The following is a 14,094-nucleotide window of genomic DNA, read 5'->3' on the forward strand; positions in this document are numbered from 1 at the left end:
TAATAAGTATTTATAATGCCCTCTACTTCCTTATCACAGGAGCCAAGAGCGCTGTCAATTAACATCAATATGAGGTGGGTGGTTAACAAATTAACAACAAAGATCACTATGATGAAGACTTACAGTCAACACAAATTTAGCAACAGCTTGTCTGGGGATTTTTTTGTGGAGTTGTCATTCTTGACAGTTGTATCATAGTTCTCATTGATTTAGAGTAGACTGTTTACTGATGAGTCAGCAAAGTCAAATTGCATTGCTGGTAGAACCATCCAGTGATAAACTGTTTTACCAATCAACAATGAAGGAAAACAGTGTAGCCGTGGGGGTTTCATATATAAGTTGGCAAAACACTCATTAAATCAGTATCTGTTCCTATGTGTGTCCCAGTTCTGAACTAATCCTTAATCATTAATGTACATACTTGTCAGTGTGGTGTTGACTGATTTGTTCCAGGTCCCTGCCTTCAAGAACTTCCGAGGCACCATTGAGGAGCTGGCTGAGAGCCGTTTCATCTGCAGCGGTGAGATCTCAGTGATCGATGACACCACGGTGGAGATCACTGAGCTGCCTGTGCGCACATGGACCCAGACCTACAAGGAGGAGGTGTTGGAGGCCATGCTTCAGGGCACCGATAAAGCACCAGCTGTGATCACGTCAGTACCTCTCCCTCCATCTCTGTTGGGGCTTGGAGGGGTCAACTACTTTTTGTTTTTCAAGGCCATGGTGCAAGGCATCAATGAAATCCCCCCTCCCACCCCCACCCCCCAAGCCCCCACCCCTTTTCTGTGTTTATGTCAGTTGCTTTGTGTCTTATTTCTGTTTTGCTGCAAGGCACTGATAAAACTCCTCCTGTGATCATGGAAAGTTTTTATTCTCACAAAATGTATGTAAAATAACATCTCAAAGATTACCATTTCAGTTCTTGATATGATGAATTTTTTTATAAAGCCAAAAGAAAATAAGCAAAAGAGAAGAAAAACAAAAACTCAACAACCTCCTGGACAGATACAAACATATAGATGTATAAAAGGTCAAAAGCCTCTGAAGGGATAGAACAGTAAACAGTTGATTGTACAACTTTTTCTCTTGGGTTTTTGTATAGGGTGGGATCAGTTGTGTTTATTTTGCTTGGAATCTTACACCAATATACTGATAGTGGAGTGTTGACCTAGAGGTAACACATCCACCTAGGAAGCGAGAGAATCTGAGCACACTGGTTCGAATCACACCGGCAGTCGCCAGTATTTTCTCCCCCTCCACTTGACCTGGAGTGGTGGTCTGGACGCAAGACATTCGGACAAGACAATAAACCAAGGTCCCGTGTGCAACATGCATTTAGTGTGTGTAGAACAACCCACTGCAACAAAAGGGTTGTCCCTGGCAAAAGTCTTTTGAAAAATCCATTTCGATAGGAAAACAAATAAAATTGCAGGCAGAAAACAAACACCAAAAATGGGTGGCGCTGTAATGTAGTGACGCGCTGTCCCTGGGGAGAGCAGCCCGAATTTCACAGAGAAATCTGTTGTGACAAAAAGATTAAAACAAATACAAATAACACTTCCTTGCAATCAAATTAGTGTCAGTTTGTTCTGGGAAACAAGGTTAACTATTTTATTTAGGCTGCTGTGCAGAGCATTGATGGAATGCATCCTTGATCACATTGCTCCTTGCCTCTCCCTTTTTCCTTACACTGAGGGGAACTAGTCTGAAAAAAAGTTCAAGGTCTCTTTCTTTCTTTCTTTCTTTTTATATTTTTATTTTTTTAATAATTTTCAGCTCAGTTTGCATCATATTAATCCCTTAGGGAAAGCAGAAATATAAAAATAAAAAAGGGAGAAAGAGAACTCAGTGGAAAGAGAAAAGTTGTAGAGAGGAATAGCTTATGAACAGTTCTGTAAGTTACAAGTTTAAGCTGATAGAACATCTCATTAGTAGGCCCTGCTGTCTGGACTTAAGTGAACAGTATTTTTGTCTGCAGTTTAACATCTGCCTTTATTCTCAGTATGGAAAGGAGTTGCCAGATATCGTTATTCTAAGATTTCTTGGTTATGGTTCATTTTGGGGTGGGTGTTCAAGATGAATATTTCTATGTGACACACTTGACAGAACAGAGCACCATAGAACTGCCAGCTTGGTGACCATATATATGCATTTGAAACCAGCTTCCTTTTTTCTGTTTATACTCTGTATTACTGTCAGTCTTTTAAAACAGTTTGTTATAGCTGTATTTTTTTCACTACCAGCTTCCTTTTTTCTGTTTATACTCTGTATTACTGTCAGTCTTTTAAAAATTTGTTACAGCTGTATTTTTTTCACTGACTCAACATATCTGTCATGAAGATTCTTTTTTTTTCTTCTTCTTTCAATGATTTGCATCCTTTCCAATTTTATCCCATCTCATTCGTGTGTATCCTTGTGGTTTGTTGTGAAACACTTAGGGCTTCAATAAGCCATGGCTCAAGTTGTGGTTTATTGAAAATACTTAGGGCTTGAATAGATTAACGTCAAGAAATAAACATAAATTGTTAAAAAAAAAAGTGTGTGTGTGACTGTGTTGTGTTCAGGGACTACAAGGAATACAACACAGATACGACAGTGAAGTTTGTGGTGAAGATATCCCCAGATAAACTGGCACAGGCGGAACAGACAGGACTGCACAAGTTCTTCAAACTGCAGAGCAACATGTCCGCTAACATGGTCAGTGGTCAGTCTGCGTTGTTTGTGCCACATTCAGAGTGTGCTGTGGTATGGTGTTCGTGTCCTCATGATTGCAGCACTAGAAATAAGTGTGATTGGACTGGAAGTGTTGCTATGAAAATCATACCATTTTTTTCTGTTCACATTATAAAGTCACAGCCTTTGTTTCCAGACACTGGTTGAAGTTTCATTTAAGAATATGAAGGAAACTTGGTTGAAAGATTTGACTTGAATCTTCCTTGTATGTTTCTGTCTGCAAGTTTACTGGAATTCTGACACTGTAACAGCTTTGACGACAGTGATAAAGTGGTAGTGTACAGCAAAGATTATGCATTAATAAAAATGACAAAAATGGTGAAAGTGGTGTGGTATGAATATATGTAACATTTGTATGCCTGCATGCATGTGTGTGTATGTGTATGTATGGTTTGTCAGGTGCATTTTGTTGAGTATTTGTTTGAAAATAATGTGCTATGTAGACTAATATGTTTTGTAAAGCAGCTAGAGCAGTTTTCTGGATGGAGTGTTATCTTAGTATTCTCTATTATTATGAAGTGACCCAATGTCTTTACAGGTGTTGTTTGACAGCAATGGATGTATCAAGAAGTACAACCGTGTGGAGGAGATCCTGCAGGAGTTTTTTGAGGTGCGGCTGGACTTCTACCAGCGTCGCAAACTGTACCTGGAAGGCATGCTGACTGCAGAGTCCCTCAAACTGGACAACATTGCTCGCTTCATCCTGGAGAAGATTGAGGGCACTATTGTCATTGGTAAGTCCTTGGCTCAACCGATGACTAAAACCTGAAATGATGTAGATTCAATAGCTACATTGATGCAGTTAGATATATTTTTGTACTCAGTATTGCTGATGAAAATTAGCTTTATCTCTTTCACTGCCACATTGAGAGGTCAACATTGAGAGGTCTTTTTAAGTGGACCATTTTTCACATTATAACAAAGCTTGACAGCTGCAGCAAACTTTCCCACCCAATAGGAAATTGATTAACATTCCCCCCTTGACCAAGTTTGAAGAGAACAAGTCCACTGTGTTGTTACGAAATAAACCAGATTGTGCGACTGAGAGCATCAAGTCAAAAATATTTGGCGCTGGGTAGTATTTTACACACAGAAACTTGGCAGTGAATGATTTTTGAGAAAAAAAATTTTTTTAATCATGAGGAGAAAACCATTCCTCCCATTTCGTACCTCCACCACCTTATTCCTTCTTGTTTCTTTAAAAAGAAAAGAACACTTTTTGTTTTTGATTTAAAGCACATTTCTAAATTTTGTTTTCTAATCATGTGTACTTTCATATATTTTATTTTGGCCACTTCATGAAGTTGAAAAGAATTCCTGGATTAACTCTCACTGCCACTTACACTTATTCAGATTTTGATGTGTCGCATCTTAGTCAAAACTTCTTTTTTTTCTTTAAGACGAATCAGAGATTTTTGTTTGTTTGTTTGTTTTTTTGTTTTACAGGGGTTGGGGAGTGGTGCATTTTCAAATGATTTTCAGATTTAACCCTCTAGCCACTTGAACAAACTTACAGACCTCATACAGTTTCTACCCCATGAGAGGACACAACCTCTTGCAGTCCGCTGGCAATTTGTTTTTCATGGGGACGAAGGATTGTTACAGTTATGATGCAGTGTTTACCTGTTGCACAGTGAAGAGTGAAGTTGCAGATAGTGTTTTGGAGGATATGTAGGTTGAACAACCGCCGTGTTTGCTTGCAGAGAACAAACCCAAGCGTGAAATCATTCAGATGCTGGTGAGGCGTGGCTATGACTCTGACCCCGTCAAGGCCTGGAAGGAAGCCCAGAAGAATGACAAGGTAGAACATGGCTGATGAAAAAATTATATGTGCATGTGATGTAATATTAAATGTTTGAAAAACAATGACATTCCGCTTTTGTGTGAGAATGATGAAGCTGTAGAGTGGAACTTTTTTTTTTCAATGCATTTTCAATCACAGAACAGTGAAAGTCTGTGATGTTTAGCTTGTGGTGGAAGCAGTTATTTGAGACAAACTTGGAATTGTCCTTAGCATTTTCTAAGCTGCCATAAAACTAAATAATATGCCATTAGATTTACCTGACATACAGTTTTTGCCATTTAAGAGTGCACAGCAGCAGTTGCCTGGGGTCAGTAGCTACACAGCAGTGCTAACAGCTGTGCTGACAGTCGAGTGTTGTGCAGGAGGGTTTCGTGGAGGAGGAGGAAGGCGGGGAGGAGAATGGTGAGAGCAACAAGACAGCGGAGGACAAAGGGGCGCCAGACTTCAACTACATCCTCAACCTACCCCTCTGGAGCCTCACCAAGGAGCGCAAGGATGAACTCCTCAAGCAGGGAGAGTCCAAGGTCTGTGCTCGTGAAGGGATCTGAGTGTGAGGAGGAGGTGTGAGTAGGGTGGGGTGGGATTGAGGAATTTGAAAAAAAGAAAAGTAAGAGCTTTCATTTCTGAGAGTGAGAAAGGTGTAGGTGGGTGTATCTCATTTGTTCAATTGGTGTATAAGCATATATTGATAATCATCATTGAAACAATAAATCAGTAACAGTTGAAAGAAGTTAAGGAGTGATTTCCAATATTTAAAAGATTTTTATTTAAGAAACAAAAGGCATGTAACATGCAGTTCAGCTTATTTTTCTGTAATTTATGTCATTTACAGTGTACAGTGAGGTTGTGTTTGTCATGTTTTCTTCTTTTCTTCTTTAAGTATAACAGCTTATGTTTAAATATAAAAATTAATAAAATGAAGATCAATTTTGAAGCTGATGATATGCAAAGAAAGGTGGCACATGTGCAAATGCATTGATGCAAAAAATGTTAAGTTGACAACTACATTGTAGGTGTGTGGGTTTGTTCCATGACAGAGAGAAGAACTGCTAGAGCTGAAGAAGAAATCCCCGAATGACATGTGGACTGACGACCTCGACCAGTTCCTGATCATGTTGGATGTAAGAATTAGAAGATAGATTAAGAATAGATAAAAGACATTGGTTATTTTCTGTTCGGGTACAAACAAAGGAAAGTAAAAACTGGAAATATTGTGTTCTGTTTTTGTATAAGCTTCACTTATGTCTGTATTTGGTAATGATTGATACTGTGAAAGAGTATTAGACTTGAAAGATGTGATTTCTTAGTCATTCTTCCAATAGCAAAAAAAAACACACCCTTATATTTGTGGATCTTTTTAACTGTTGCATTGTTTGAAACTAAAATTCAAGTATCTGTTCATTCAGGATGCACTTACATTCTTCTGGTGAATGGAAAATGCAGAACAAAATAATGAAATAGTAAATGTACAAAGTCAGTTAGAAATGTTTTCTAAATATTAATAGTAATATGAGCAATTTTTCCTTTCTTTAATGTTTGATGAATATTTACACATCTTTTTTATTACCATTTTTACTCTAGTGTGTGTGGCTTGTGAGCATTGTGTCTCTTTCACTCTGTACATATGTGTGTCGTTTGTATTTTCTTGGCCCCCTGTATTTTTTTTATAGCACCATCTGATTGCTAGACATATGTATACATTTGGATATCGATGATGTGCACTCCCTTGGTTATACTACCATGTTGTGGGGTGATGTTGAAGACAAGGGGTGACAAATGCACTGATCACGCCTTTGCTGACACTGGTGTGAACAGGAGGTGGAGCTACAGGAGCGTGAGGACATGAAGGTGGAGGGCAAGGCGGGCAAGCTGGGCAAGGCTGGAAAGCTCAAGTCCAAAAAGGCCATCATGGAGACACACCCCTCGCCTGTGGGGCGCAGGATCCAGCCACGCATTGACAGCGCCACCAAGCTGAAAGCAGAGAAGGCTGGTGCCCCGAAGACCAAAGGACCTAGGGTGAGTCCTCCTCGGCCTTTAGGATTTATATGTGTGTTTGTGTGACTCTTGTTGTTTGAAGTTCTTTCCTCTGGATGTTGTTTCATTCTTTTAAAAAAAGAGAGAGAGAGAGAGAAAGAAAGAAAGAAAACTTGTCTGACAATATTTGATTCAGTTATGTTGCTTTTTTTTCTTCCCACCTCGATCCTTTCATCTGCACCTTGACTTCACTGTTCTACCATCTCCCATGCTCAGTACAACTCCATTTCCTCTGAAGAAAAATAATGTACCGGTAGTTTTGCAAGTGGCATCAAATGCTTGTTCACAGTCCATCAAGGTGTTTACTGAATTTGGAAAGTGCCAGTTGTGTCACATTCACAGTGGCCAGGTCATTGTGTTGACAGGGCAGGAAACGAAAACTGCAGTTGGAGGAAGGTGGAGCTGAAAACACAAATGAAGAGGTGTCAGGCATCAAAGAGGAGGCAGCAAGTGTCACAGACAAAGACACGCCTGTTGGTGAACCTGAGCCTCTGTCTCTGGCGCAGCGCCTGAAGCTGGGGTCAAAAACCACAGCCAAGCCATCAAAACCCAGCAGCCTCAGCCTCACCACAGAGGCTGAAGCCAAGGTGAAGAAGCCCTGCAAACCTGCAGGCACTGGGAGAGGCCGAGGGCGGCCAAAAGGTGAGGCTGTGTGTGATGAGTTAGACAGGTAATATACATGAATTGTCAAGGTATTTCTCTCATATCTAGCTGAAGCAGTGATGACTTGCAAAATGCTACAAACTGAGGATAACCCTTTCTTTTACACTTCATTTGAAATGATTCCTGTAGTTTCCTTCTCCTGTGAGCCTACTTTTCATTTGACATGACGCTGGATAAAAAGAAAGAAAAACAAAATGGATTGTCAGTTTTTCTATAAATTTATGTCAGTCACTTTGTGTGTTAATGAAATGGATTTTATTTTTTTAAATCAAGAAGTAAGCCATATAACCCAAAACACCTTGCAGCCTGGAAAGCACAGTGATAAGGAAGCGTACCGGTTATAAACAGAAATAGTGGCTAAACTGCAATGGACTTTGGCTGTTATCCTCTCTTTTCAACAGCCATCCTTCTTGGAAGATGACTTTGAGACCCCGTGGTATTGTTTGTCAGACATGTCAATCAGCAGTTATATCAGCAGTGAATGCCAGTGTTTTTGAACTAAAATTTCTCAAATCTTCAGAATTCAGAAATGAGCCATGTGGGTCATTTACATCATACTGCTTTTTTCCCCACTAGGCAGAATGCTGGAGTGGTATCTTGCACCAGGGTCAGTTCATAGAAATGATGCGGTGATTGCAGGGGGGTCTTCTACCGCCAAGGGCAAGAAGGGCAAGAAGCACAGTCCCTGGTCTGATTCAGAGGACGACACAGGGTCCAGCGACCTGTCAGATGACGACATGGTAGTCACCAATGCTCCCCAGAACCGAGGGCCACGAAGAACAGCTGGTTAGTCCTGTCATGTTGAATATAACAGCTAGATCTTTTTTTTCCGGGATCCTTTTTCCTCTTTATGAACCTTTTTTCTTTTCTTTTCAAGGAAACTTAGCAAGGTAATGTTTCATAATTAAGTCTTTTTTCAAAGAATAAGATTAATGTGTATTACACTAAACAAATTTGACTATAAATTATTAATCAAGATGGCAAGATAAGCTGTAGACAAGACATATTTACTAACTGCGACATCTTGCTGACTACCAGTTGATTGGCACATTTGCTCTTCACTAAGATGTGCCTGTTGGATGCTGGTCTGCACTTTTTGGAGTTTTCACAATGATCTCGGTGAAATAAACACTATGTGCTTAGAAAGATGACACTTGCACATTGAAATATGTTACATCCTCTTGAAAGTTGGTATTAGTGTTTGTTGTCCATGAATATTATGAGTACATTTTTTCAAGTCATAGTTTATTACTATTTGCATGTTTTCTTTTCATCAACACAACATGTTGTTTATTACTGCTTACAGAACTATAATGAGTACTTTTTTTTATGAAAATGTCTTCATTCTTATTTTTTCTGATATAGCATGCAAGTCATAAAGATTGTGTCATTTTTTTCTCTTTGTATATTTAAGTATTTAATGTATGAATGTTGCAGCTTCCAAGGCCAAGTTCACCTTTGACGATTCAGAAGATGAAATTGATCAGAGTGATAGTGATGCAGAATTCGACCCAGAAAGTTGGAAACCATCTGTCAGCAAACCACTAGCAGCACTGGATGAGGAGGAAGAGGACAGTCCCATTAAGGCAGCTCCCAAGAAGAAGTTTGTAGGCTTCTTGGATGACGATGATGGTGACAGTCCTGTCCAACCAGTGAAGGCTGCAACGAAGAAACCACCAGCAATTTCAGACAGTGATGATTCTATCAGGATAGAGACTGAGAAAGTGCCAGCTCCTGCAAAAGCCAAAGCAAAACCTGCTGCCAAAAAGTAAGTTATTTGGATTTGTCTGTGAGCACTTTGGTCATGTAGTGTCTGTCTTCTTCAGTCTTGAGTAAGGAATATATTTGTTCTTTATGAAGTAAGTTATTAATGATACTTAACAGACCAAAGTAAGATTGATCAGCTCAAATGTACTGAAAATGCTGGAGCAAACAAAACTAGTTCAGGGGAATGAGTCCAGAGTGTAGTTCTTCCTGAGTAAGAATGGTGCACTCATAGACCTTGGCTGAGTTGCATGAGGCTATCTTTGCAGTAATAAGTTTGCTTAGAGTGAGAAATGTTTCCTGTTATATGGAATTTACCTTGGAGTTAGAAACATTCCTAGCAATAAGCAAACTTTGTGCTGCAAAGTTCGCTTTTGCAACCCACCCCTGTTCTGTTTTCTTACCTTTTTCTGCATGAAACAAGTAGAGACAAAATGATCAGGTATGTTAAACAGAAGAGTGTTTGCAAGAAGTGTTGGCTACTCTCAGGACCCTGCCAGAGAGTTGCAGGATGCCTCCAGAGATTTGAATAATGTTATTGACATGCTTTTCATAGCACTGTAATCGGCAGACAGCTACTTTTTGCTTTTCTTTAACAAAAATTATGTGAATAAACAGACCCAGATCATTCCATCTCTAGTACAGCAGGGATGTGGCAACTTCAGGAGACACTCCTGAGAGAACATGGTAAAGCTATCACACAATGTGTCTTGTGGAAACCTTATCTCTCCCATATCATTATTGTAGTTATTTGGAGTAGGTAAGCAAGGAATGGATTATTTATCATCACTGAAACCTGTGAGCAGCATTGCAATCTGAATCAACAATGCTTTGTTCCAGAACAACTGCGAAAGCAGCAGCCGCACCCAAACCAGCAGCTACAGGGAATCAGCCTGGCAATGATGATGCAGTGTCTATGGATGTAGACATCCCATCCAAAGGTGGGTTATGTGAATACTGACATTCCCCTAGCACTGTTGTTGAGTTATAGTACTTTTAGTTTAAAACACAAAATATTTTAAAACCAAACACAAAATGTCAGTCTGTTTCTCTGTTTTGTTGTCATTGAAGATCTGTGAAACATCATTTTTACAAGCGGGATCTTCTAAATGTTTGAATGAAATGGATAATTTGGTTTTCTCTTCAAACATTATTTTGATGACTAATGTTTAACTATTTAGGTGGTTTTGTTGTTTCTTTTATGGTACCAGATACATCATACACTCTTTTGGGGGGTTATTTAAAACTAATTTCCAGCAATGATGTAGTGGTGAAGAGGACCAGTGAATGACTTTCCACAGGTTTCATTATAGGTTGTCTTAAATGTCCAAGAATTGTGACGTGATGTAGATACAGACTAGAAAGGGGGGAGGATCTGACGCCTAATGAAGGAACAAAAACACCATGAGTTGTACCAGTTAAGAGATAGAGGGTAACTGGTCCTGTTGGTAAAAGTATTCAGCTGATGCCCTTTGTGTGAGCTGGAATTTTTGATCTGATGAGAAACACAAACCCTTTTCAGAAAAGGACAGCAGCAGCGATGCACCCGTTGCCAAACCTGCAGCCAAAAAAGCTGCCCCAAAGTCTGCAGGTGCAAAGAAGGTGAAGAAAGGTGAGTGTCAGACTGTCCTTTATCCTGGGAATGTAAAGTGTATGTTGCTGCTAACAGGTATGCTGGTATCTTGCCTTCCTTCTGCAAGTCTTTGTCTGCCAACTTTCTATTTTTCTATGGTCAAGTCTTAAATTGCATGGGACTTTGTTGTGTTTGGATGCAGATGTGCTTTTATTTTGTGAACTTTTTTCCTTTAATCTGCTTTGCTCTATATCATTGCATTGCATAGCATCCTGTTCCTTACACCAGTTGTATTGTCACAAAGTTGACACTCATTTTGTTGTCTGCTTTTCTTCTTCCTTCAGAGGGACACTTTCATTTTCAGTTACTTCACATAAGGGTGATGCATTGCATTAAAAAATAAAAAATAAAAAAAATAAAAAAGTTTTAAAATGGCACAGGTTGTTTGAAGGGTTTTGCAAAAGAAATAAGCCAACTCTGCTCTCAGAAAGGATGTTTGCAGTAGTTGGTTCCGCACTTTGCAGGATGTTTAGGGCAAGAATATAATTGCCTTCTGCATAGCACATACTGTGGCTGACAGTGACACACTCCACAGATGATACATGGAGACAAAATAAAACAACACTTCTCAGGAAAGTGGCAGTCTTTTCTTTTCTTTTTTCAGAACAGGTTTGATATGTGCCGTTCTCCAGTAGGAACTGCTGCTTTGGAGGGATGAGTTATTGATCGAAGTAAGAGCAGTTATCTATTTAGCAGCAGGCACCTGAAGTGTCCTGTGGCAATGATGTCTGGTCCACAAAACACAGAGCAGTTTTCCTCTCCCCCATTCATTCTCAGAGTGGGTGGTGTCTTGTCATGTAGCACCAGATATCTTGCCACAGACCATGCCAATCTTTACTGCATTTTCTGAATTTTGGAAGGTGAGCTGAAACTGTTCAGCCTGCTTCCTTGACTTCATTTGTAATCAACATGCAATAGTCCTGTGGTGAGCCAGCCACATTCCTGAAACAGGCTGAGCAATTCTTAGCAAGATGTTTTCCTCACCAGTCTGATCTGTAAGGATGTTGTGCATGTGCTGTCAGCATGAGGTTTTCTTGTGGAACCTCACCTGCTTGTGAACAGCATTCCTGAGGTCTGACATCTTTGTCACTACAGATGCTATCAGTGATGTTAGTTTTTGATTTTTTTGTTGTTGCAAGTGATCTCCTTTGATCTTATGCTGAGGCATGATTGTTGTCCCCCATCAACTTCACATAGTATCATTGTGCATTCTCTGTCACTGCAAATGTATTATGAAGAAAAATATGGTTCCAGTGTCCCCAAACTGAAAATCCAAGTACTGTGTTGTAATTGTAAAAATGATTTGATAATACAGATACTTTCATACATGGATCTGCAGATTTTCTAGAGGCTTCATAAAATGCATGTCTTATATAAATAAATATATTTAAATTAAAAGGAAGAGAAAAAAAGCTGAATCAGCCATGTTCATCTTGTTAACATATTCTATTTGACAATTTTCATGTATGGTCCACCACACCTCTCTTTTTAAATTGCACACACTATGGCGGTTTTTGGTGTGTTTTTTTTTGGGGGGGGGGGGGGGGGGGTTGGTTTGTTTTTTTTGTTAAATTTACTTTTACTTTACATGCAGCTGTATGTCTTCCTCTTTTCTTTTTCTTATTGTTATACTTTTATCTTTTGTGTGTGTGTGTTATTGCTTTGATTGTGGCAAATGATTTTTTTTTTTTTTTTTTTTTTTTTATAATAAATTAATCTTACTCATTACAAATAAATTGTTGCACCAGTCCATTTCCTTTTACTCAGTAACCACGGTTTTGTGTTACATTATTTAAGAGCTGTAAACAAAGATTAAATGCAGCAATTATTGTCTTGTTTTCTCAAGCTATCCTGACACCTTTTATTTATGTGTGTGTCCTCGCTGCTAGACCCCAAGCAGCCTTCCATAGCAGATGCTTTCAAAACAAAACCGGCAGAAGCCCTGAAGAAAAAAAAGCTGATGTCATTGAACTGGAGTGATGACAGTGGGTCCGACACTCAGGAGTCAGGGCCATCTGCTAATCCTCTGGCTAAAAAAGGTTGGAATTGTGATACTAATAAGCCCTTATATTTTTCCTATGAATACTTGGTCATTTCAGTCACAAACGCTTTCTTTCTCCCTTCACATTCTTTAATTTTTATTTACTTTATTTCATTGGAACTGTTTGCATCATGAGTGGAAACCACAAGGACTTGTGTCTGCGACTGTATTTTCTGCATAGAATGGCGCTAAACAGTTCTGATGATTATTGAAAATTGTAGATTTTGTTTCCTCTCAGGACACGGATCTTGTGATTAATCTGTAACTCTAACCGTTGTGATTAATGATGTGAAGCTTTTGTATGTTGAGTCACTATGTATGTGCTTTTAAATCTTTTCTGTCATGGCAAATTAAAAGTGGTCAGTTTCATTTGAGTAGTTGAAAACAACTTTATGTACTTTGGCTAACCCTTTTATCACAAATAAGTCACAGGATTTCTTTGTGTTACTAGAATATTTGTCAGAGGATCAGAGTACAACAAACCAAATAAAATTAAAATGGCTAGATCTCTTCTGAATTCACTTCATAATGTAGGGAACACAAACATGATTTTATTTTCTAATATATTAATTTTGTCAAGTATATTGAATCTGTAATATTCTGCTAATGGGGAATCAGGAGGTCCGTACACAGCAAAGTAGTTAAGATAAAAAGCATTTTTATGGTTATGATGTTCTAAAACAATTTTGCGGTTTGACTATTTATTTTGTAAAGTTAAATATTTAGTGATTCTCATGGTACTTAGTTTCTCAAATGTTTTTGTGCTATATATCGGTGCACAGTATGTTGGTGCACCAGTTCAGATCGTCACAACAATAGTAATTTTTGCTCATAAAAACAACTATGAACAGAATGAATGCCTTTAACCTTTTCATATGTTGTGTCGGACATCTTTAAAGCAAATATTGTTTCTAAATTCTATGCAGTGATTATTTACATCACTTTTTCCCTCAACTACATCAAACTACGGGAAAAACAAAGGGGAGTAATTAGCAGCTCCAGATGCATCGAAATGTATTCACATCATAATGAATGAGTGCAACAGCATGCACTCAGGTCAAAAGGATTTTATGCATTATCTGATTTGAATCTGTTGTATTTATCATTGCTGTACATTTCATCCAGTGTTGAATATTGCCTTACATTTCCTCCACCTTGCAGTGTGAACTGTTATGTCTGTGCAGGTGATGGGGACAGCAAGCCAAAGAAAGCAAAAGGCAAACAGAGCCACAACAGTGACTCAGATACTGAAGAGGAGTTTGTCCCAAAGAAAAAGAAAGGCCCAGCAAAGGTAGGGCAGCTCTTCTCCCTCCTGTATAGCTCTTTTTAACTTTTCTTTTCTTCTGGTTTTTCATATCCCAGCGGTCAACCGGGTTTTTTAGTTGGTTTTTTTAAAGGTTGGCGAGAGTTGCTTTCAGTGCT

The 14,094-nt window shown here is 38.9% G+C and overlaps 1 protein-coding gene across 2 annotated transcripts in view; it reads left to right on the plus strand.

Moving 5' to 3' along the window:
• Positions 1–14,094, plus strand: part of LOC143292633 (DNA topoisomerase 2-alpha-like) — a 34,203-nt gene that overhangs the window by 17,333 nt on the left and 2,776 nt on the right. Inside the window, exons 18-31 of one of the 2 annotated variants that reach the window (XM_076603097.1) lie at positions 454–653; positions 2,565–2,697; positions 3,272–3,467; positions 4,437–4,534; positions 4,900–5,061; positions 5,575–5,658; positions 6,353–6,553; positions 6,937–7,213; positions 7,874–8,020; positions 8,672–9,002; positions 9,839–9,939; positions 10,521–10,610; positions 12,521–12,670; positions 13,857–13,963. In XM_076603097.1, coding sequence (XP_076459212.1) covers positions 454–653; positions 2,565–2,697; positions 3,272–3,467; positions 4,437–4,534; positions 4,900–5,061; positions 5,575–5,658; positions 6,353–6,553; positions 6,937–7,213; positions 7,874–8,020; positions 8,672–9,002; positions 9,839–9,939; positions 10,521–10,610; positions 12,521–12,670; positions 13,857–13,963 — 2,277 coding nt within the window. The remainder of the gene's footprint in view (positions 1–453; positions 654–2,564; positions 2,698–3,271; positions 3,468–4,436; positions 4,535–4,899; positions 5,062–5,574; positions 5,659–6,352; positions 6,554–6,936; positions 7,214–7,873; positions 8,021–8,671; positions 9,003–9,838; positions 9,940–10,520; positions 10,611–12,520; positions 12,671–13,856; positions 13,964–14,094) is intronic. The other variant, XM_076603100.1, reaches the window with a different exon arrangement.

Source organism: Babylonia areolata, chromosome 18, assembly GCF_041734735.1.
Source record: "Babylonia areolata isolate BAREFJ2019XMU chromosome 18, ASM4173473v1, whole genome shotgun sequence".
NCBI lineage: Eukaryota > Metazoa > Mollusca > Gastropoda > Neogastropoda > Buccinidae > Babylonia > Babylonia areolata.